At 39.1% G+C, this 7144-nt stretch overlaps 1 protein-coding gene across 2 annotated transcripts in view; it reads right to left on the minus strand.

The window, feature by feature from the left end:
- Positions 1-6198, minus strand: part of Hltf (helicase like transcription factor) — a 63389-nt gene extending 57191 nt beyond the window's left edge. The window contains exons 1-2 of one of the 2 annotated variants that reach the window (XM_050125726.1): positions 6024-6198; positions 4755-4962 (exon numbers count right to left, since the gene is read on the minus strand). In XM_050125726.1, the coding sequence (XP_049981683.1) occupies positions 4755-4962; positions 6024-6043 (228 nt within the window). In that variant the 5' untranslated portion in view covers positions 6044-6198. The remainder of the gene's footprint in view (positions 1-4754; positions 4963-6023) is intronic. The other variant, XM_050125727.1, reaches the window with a different exon arrangement.
- Positions 6199-7144: the final 946 nt, after the last annotated feature.

Here is a 7144-nt window from a genome sequence, read left to right on the forward strand (position 1 = left end):
TTTTTTTTTTTTTTTGGTTTTTCGAGACAGAGTTTCTCTAATAAAAAAAAAAGAAGCTAGTAAGTTTTAGCTGGGCAGTGGGCAGTGGTGGCACATATTTTTAACTGTAGCACTTGGGAGGCAGAAGCAGGTGGATCTCTGTGAGTTCAAGGCCACAAGGCCAACCTGGTCTACAAGAGCTAGTTCCAGAACAGGCCCCAAAGCTACAGCAAAACACTGTCTAAAAAAAAAAAAAAAAAAAAAGAAAGAAAGAAAGAAAGAAAGAAAGAAAGAAAGAAAGAAAGAAAGAAAAAAAGAAGCTAAAACTTATTAAAAAATAAGTTATATGAAAGGTACAGTAAGTCTACCTTGAAGAAGAGAATACTACCTACATTTTTCAAATAGCTAAACTTTGAATATATGTGCCCCTAAATGATTGAGTCAGAGACACATGCACACATATATTTAGTCTATTCATTACAGCTAGGACATGGAAATAACCTATATGTCCATCAAGTGATAAAGCGTGAAAATGTGGTACCTGCATAAAATGAGATTTGCAAGTCAAGAGATGGATATGAAAAACATTATATTGGGTAAAGTAACCCAGACCCAGAGACACAAATATTACATGCTCTAAATCATATATGGATCATATTGTCAAGTCTTTATACTTGTGTCTTTCCTGCACAATCCAGGCAACCGGAAAGGGACAATAAGGGGTGCTTAATAGTGGGAGAAAGAAGTCAGGTGATATGAAGAAGAAAAGAGGAGTAACAAGAAGTTTAACTAGGGAGAGGGACGAGAGAGGGTAGAGCACAGGGTGGGTTAGGCGAGACATAATTAACATGATGGATGCATGAAAACAAAAATAACACAGAAATTATACACACACATATATATTTATACATACTATGTGTGTGAGATGTTTTTCTATGTAAAAGAGTTTAATTAGAATTACTCTACACAGGGAACTATGCTCATACCTGAAACCCTAGGTTGACAAATTTAAAGTTCAGTGTCAGATATAGGATTCTGGCCTTCAAGAAACTCCCAAAATAATACATGATATTGTCTTGGTTCTTGGATGCCCTCCAGAATTTTATGGTAAGAGAAGTGTGAAGACACCACACACACTGGCCACAGGATCTGGAGAAATGACATTGGTCCTGACTTATTCCCTGTTGAGTAGCTTTCATAGGTCAGGAAGGTGCTATGGAGGCTTCTGGGGGTGGTAGTGGTGGTGGGGTTATCAACAGTCTTAGCCAGCTGGGAACTATTCAAATTGGAATAATTACGGAGTGGCAAGAAATACCCTTAGGTACAACAGTGGCATAACTGTAATGGGTGTAACTAATCACTTTCTGTTTGGATTTATTTTTATTAATGTATGATTTCAATTCATATATGTACATTTATAGAAAAAAGTATAGAACATATAAGGTAAGTTATGGTATGAAAATTCAATGCATTTTATCTATTTTAAAATAATGAATGCATTACCTAAATACAATACTGTGGGAAAATGAGCTAAATATTTAATCAGTATATATTCTTATTAGTTAACTAGTGTTACAGAGATTATTCTAAGATAAAAATAAGTAACTGTTATGAGATTAATACCTATAACTAATCCTTCACAAAATTAAACTTTAGAAAAACAATATAAATTTTGAAATACTGCAAACCTGAAATATAACAACTCATGAAGGGATGTGAGAGCCAGGGAGCAGTAAGATCCCAGAGAAGAAAGCACAGATTGCTAACAGGACGAGAGGAAAGAAAGTATTTCAAGGGCCAAGACTGGAGTAAAATTAACACAAATATAAACAAAGTATTTGGGAAAACATGGTAAGAAAAATAAAAGATAGGGGAAAACAGAAAAATGAAAAATTATAGTAAAAATATTCAGAGCCAGTAGCAGATATAGAGAGTATAGAGGTAACAGCAAACAGAGCAAGTCGGAGAGAGGACGTAAATGAGAGAAGATAGAGTTTCTAAAGAAGAAATAGCTTTGGAATAAAGCAAGCATTTAAAATTATAATCACAGAATTGTTCTGAAATAGTAGGAAACAAATTTATAGAACAAGTATCTTAATGAAACTATTAGACTTTTAAGATAATAATAATATCTTTTAATCATCAGGCAAAAAAAATTATAATTTAGCTAAGTGGGAAAGGAAATCCTACTGATATCAAAATCTTCACTAACCATGTGTGTGCAGCATTAAGATACAGATATTAACACTAAACAAGCACTTTATGTTTAGTCAAACGCTCAAGTAGAAAACGAAAATTATGAATTTATACTCAGGTCCAAATCAGGAGCAGAAGGAAAGAGAGCACGAGCAAGGAACTCAGGACCGCGAGGGGTGCACCCACATACTGAGACAATGGGGATGTTCTATTGGGAACTCACCAAGGCCAGCTGGCCTGGGTCTGAAAAAGCATGGGATAAAACCAGACTAGCTGAACATAGAGGACAATGAGGACTACTGAGAACTCAAGAACAATGGCAATGGGTTTTTGATCCTACTGCACGAACTGGCTTTGTGGGAGCCTAGGCAGTTTGGATGCTCACCTTACTAGACCTGGATGGAGGTGGGTGGTCCTAGGACTTCCCACAGGGCAGGGAAACTTGACTGCTCTTTGGGCTGATGAGGGAGGGGGACTTGGATGGGGGAGGGGGAGGGAGATGGGAGGCGGTGGCGGGGAAGAGTCAGAAATCTTTAATAAATAAATAAATAAATAAATAAATAAATAAATACTCAAGAAATAATTGCTCTTCTCTAAGTAATCTCCTGGACAGCACATCTCCCACAAGTACTAAACAACATGAGATGTTCCAACATAAAAAATACAGAGAATGAAAAGCAAGACAAATGGGAAACACAGAATTCCCTCAAAGTATCCCCTGATTAATTCAGTTTATACATACTGAAAAAAATGTTCTGAAACCATCAAGTACTCAGAAGGCTGAGACAAGTGGACCTTTATGAGTTTACTATGAGTTCAAGGTCAACCTGAATACTTAGTGAGTTCCAGGCCAGGATAGGCTATAAAGTTAAAGCCTGTTTCAAACTCACTCCCCCAACAACTACAAAAAAAATCTTTTAGCAAGTTTTAATGTAAATATACAAGGGAAAAGGAAAAGTAACAAAACCAACAAGATTCCGCAAAACAGACACACAAATCTGTAACAGTAAACTAGAGTGGGCCTTATAGTCCGTAACAGCCAGAGAGAATATATCAACCCTGTTTTAATCCTGATAAAAATAAGGACATTTTAAATAGTCAACAGAATCCAACTATTGATAACTTATTACATATAATTGTTAATTCTTTTAATGAAAATGTAATGTAAAAACTAATTTTTTTTAAAAATATGTGTTGTATTTTTAGATATGTGTGTATGTTGTGGGGGCTTATGTATGAGTACCCATGTGTGCCAGAAGAAGGCACAGACCTCTGAAACTGTAGTTAAAGGGAGTTGTGAGTTGCCAGCCATGAGTGCTGAGAAAAGAACTCTAGTCTTCTCTAAGAGCAGCCGAGAGCTCTTAACTGCTGAGTCATTTCTTCAGGCCCCAAACTGCATTGTAAAGAAATATATACTGAACTATACTAATATAAAATGATACATTTACTATTTTTTACAAAAGACCAAAGAAAAAAATAAAGCAAATACAGAAAATACTTGATAATCTGATGTGGGAGCGTCATATATCAATCTGTTGATTTCATTGGTTAAGCAATAAATAAACTGCTTGGCCCTGATTGGTTAGAACATAGGTGGGTGGAGTAAACAGAACAAAATGCTGGGAGGAAGAGGAAGTGAGCTCAGACTTCACGCAGCTCCTCTCAGAGCAGGGAACTAGCGATGAACCTCCAACCCAGGATGGACATAGGCTAGAATCTTCCCAGTAAGAGCACCTTGGGGTGCTACAAACCTGATTAGAAATGGGCTAAATTAATATGTGAGAATTAGCCTAGAAGAGGCTAGATAGTAATGGGCCAAGCAGTGTTTAAATGAATACAATTTGTGTGTTGTTATTTCAGGGCATAAACTAGCCAGGCAGCCGGGGTGCTGGGGACGCAGCCCCGCTGCTCTAATAACAACAATAATCTCTGAATCTTATTTTGATTTTATGCTTGAAATTTTCTCATAAAAAATTAGATATTAGAAATATTATCCAAATAACAAAGATGACCATAATGAAGATTACTGTCCAAAAAAAATTATATATATTCTCAATCTGTCCCTTTTTCTTTCTCTTACACACATGGGCGTTTGCACACGCACATGCGCACACACACATACACACATTCGATTTGGAGAATAGAGAAACATAGGAAAAAAGAACAAGAGCTATTCATATTACAAAAATAAAGGGAGGAACCCAAAAATAAACAATTAACTTATTTAGTAATAACTGATGGATTCAAAGTCACTTTCTAAATTCAACATATATTTTCGGCACTTAGGGCAAACCACTTAACCATCTAGATCTTCTTTAGCCATCTCTATCTTCCATTAAGGAAGAGTACCTCGGAAATGATAAGGATCAATGACAGTGTGGGCAAAAGTGCTTTATATACTGTAAGCATGGCAAAAAGGTAAAAAATTAGTCAAAGATGTTAAAGGTATTTCTGACTAGCCTTTGAGTGACATCAGTCACTTAAAGTAAAGCATTAATTGAATATATCACCATTTAATATAATTTACTGTTAAAACCATTAAGTATACCACGATTTTATTTATACTCTTTCATACTCACTACTCCTGTGTAATAGCGTAGTCCAACAACTTGACCTCTCAAAATTCCAAATAAAACGCAATCTAGCTCTTCATCACTATTTAGGAAGTCATCTGGAGGGATAATATCTTGGGATTCAAAACATGGAAAGAAAGTTGGGTATGAAAGTCTTGGAAAATTTCCATGGGTTCCATACTGGACAGACTGCAAATACTTCCAATCAGGATCCCTATAAAAATAAAAAAATAAAAAGATGGACATCAAAACCACAGATTTAAGCAAGTATTTCTCAAAGAACAGAATCAAATAGTATTTCAGGACAATCACTTCCTTCTATTTTATTTGTTATGTGGCAAATATAACTTAAAAATTACCTTGCCTAAAAAGTGAGTGAGGAAAGCTACCAGGATAATCTGACCTGTTAAATATTGGAAATTCTTTTCTGGTGAAAACTATATTACACTAAAATGTATGTGATACCTGAAGCTAGAGTTGCATGTCAAAGTTTTCAATGCCAACTAATAAAGAAAACATTTATAAAAACATAATTATTGTTACTGCTTTGTTTTTTTTGTTTGTTCGCTTTGGTTTTTCAAGACAGGGTTTCTTTGTGTAGCCCTGGCTTACCTAGAAACTCACTCTGTAGAACAGGCAGGCAGGCAGGTCTTGAAATCAGAAATCTGCCTGCCTCTGCCTCCTGTCGAAGGGTGTGGTTCGACTATGAAAATATTTTCAACATAACACTGCTTTTACTCCTTCAGAACAGAATACATTTTAACTCAGTTATCACAGAAGGCTAACCTATGCACCAGCTTGTTATTTTAAAGGTAACTTCGATCTTAAGGATAATTATTGCAGGAATGGGCATGAAAACCATTAAAGATGATTAAAAGTTTGCTGGAAGCCTCCTAGACGTTGTCATTCTTCTAAAAGCACACGGAGCTATCCTTTGCGAGTTTTCCTTTCAGTTCCTCTGTATGTTAGCATGTGTATGTTAGCACATTACTGTGAGACACCAGAGTTGGGCTGTCTCGGAGGTGTTAAAACAGAAATTCCTAACAATGCCTAGAGCACAGAGGGTAGCCAAATGGGTGGAGCTTCGGATTCCCCACAATCGGTGAAGATTTCCCTAAGTGCTGGCAGCAAATCCCGAGTTGGCCGCGAGCCACACCCACAAGCGACCCGCAGAAGGAACTGGAGCTGCACCTATGGCCCGGGAGGGGAGCGCGGGTTTCACTTCCAGACCGCGCAGAGCCACCGGCCTCCCGCCCCACCCCCTCAGTCCTTCACCTCTTGGACGTCCAGGACATGGCGCCGGGCGCGGAGACCTCGGGGTATCTGGGCCCCCCGGACCCCTTGAAAAATCTCCTCAAGGTTTCGAGACCCTGACAGCAGGAAACAAACCGGAACAGCGAGGCTCAACCCCAGAGAGAGACCCTGACGTGGATTTATTTAGAAGTCGACACCCACTAAGTCCAGCAACTGGCCTAGAGGCCACTGACGTTTTATGATCAGCACTACGATTGTCCAATCGAAACGAAGAAACTGTGAATACTAACCAATCAGAATATGAGACGATAGGAAGCTCCGCCCCATGCTGCAATTCAAAGACAATGGGAATGTCCGGGATGTTCCATCTGGGTTTTTCTGCGACCCAAGGGCGGGAAAAGTTCGAGGCCTCTAAAGTGAGCCACCTAGCTTAAGGTTCCATGCCACACAAAAGACTTCTTTCAACTACTGCTCCAAAACTATAAGGATGTCCCCTTAGGTCCGACTCTCCCTAGCCCGCCTTATCTAATGGAGTGCCTAACAGGGTCTCTCCTAGGAGTCCTGAATAGGATGCCCACTATCTCTCTGCCCCTTCCTCTGCTACTTCCTATGTTTGTTCCGAGTAACCTAGGTGTTAGGAATATTTCTAACACGAGCTCCCTGCTCCCTGCCCACGCAGAAATTCCCAATCAAGCCAAATCAAAACAAGCCAAATTAAGAAATATCCAGGTTTAAGCGGAAATCTGCCCTCTTGGGTGGCCCTGAGGGGGAACCGGGAAGCTGCAGGAGGAACAAGACCCCCGGGAGGAAGAAAGGGAGACCACGAGTTCCTCTTTTGGGGGATCACTTAAGTACCCTGGGGAGTGGTCCTGACCCCATCCCCAGGGAGGGGTCAGAACCTGGCCTGCTGGGATTTGGAGTCCAGACCAGGCCTAGGGGCGGGGATAGATGGAGGGGCTGGGGCCTATGCTCCCAACTTGACATTAGATGTATAGGAGATCCTGGGTTCTCAAAATCCGAGTGAGAACATAATTTACCTTCCCCACCTTATTTTATTGTGATTTAAAAATGTTCATCCCTTTGTAGAAGAAAGCCATAAAAGAGGACAACTTTACCACTCTATTGCTGAAAAATGGCAACCA

This window comes from Alexandromys fortis, unplaced genomic scaffold (genome assembly GCF_014885135.2).
Source record: "Alexandromys fortis isolate MF-2015 unplaced genomic scaffold, M_Fortis_MF-2015_v1.1 scaffold_184, whole genome shotgun sequence".
Taxonomy (NCBI): domain Eukaryota; kingdom Metazoa; phylum Chordata; class Mammalia; order Rodentia; family Cricetidae; genus Alexandromys; species Alexandromys fortis.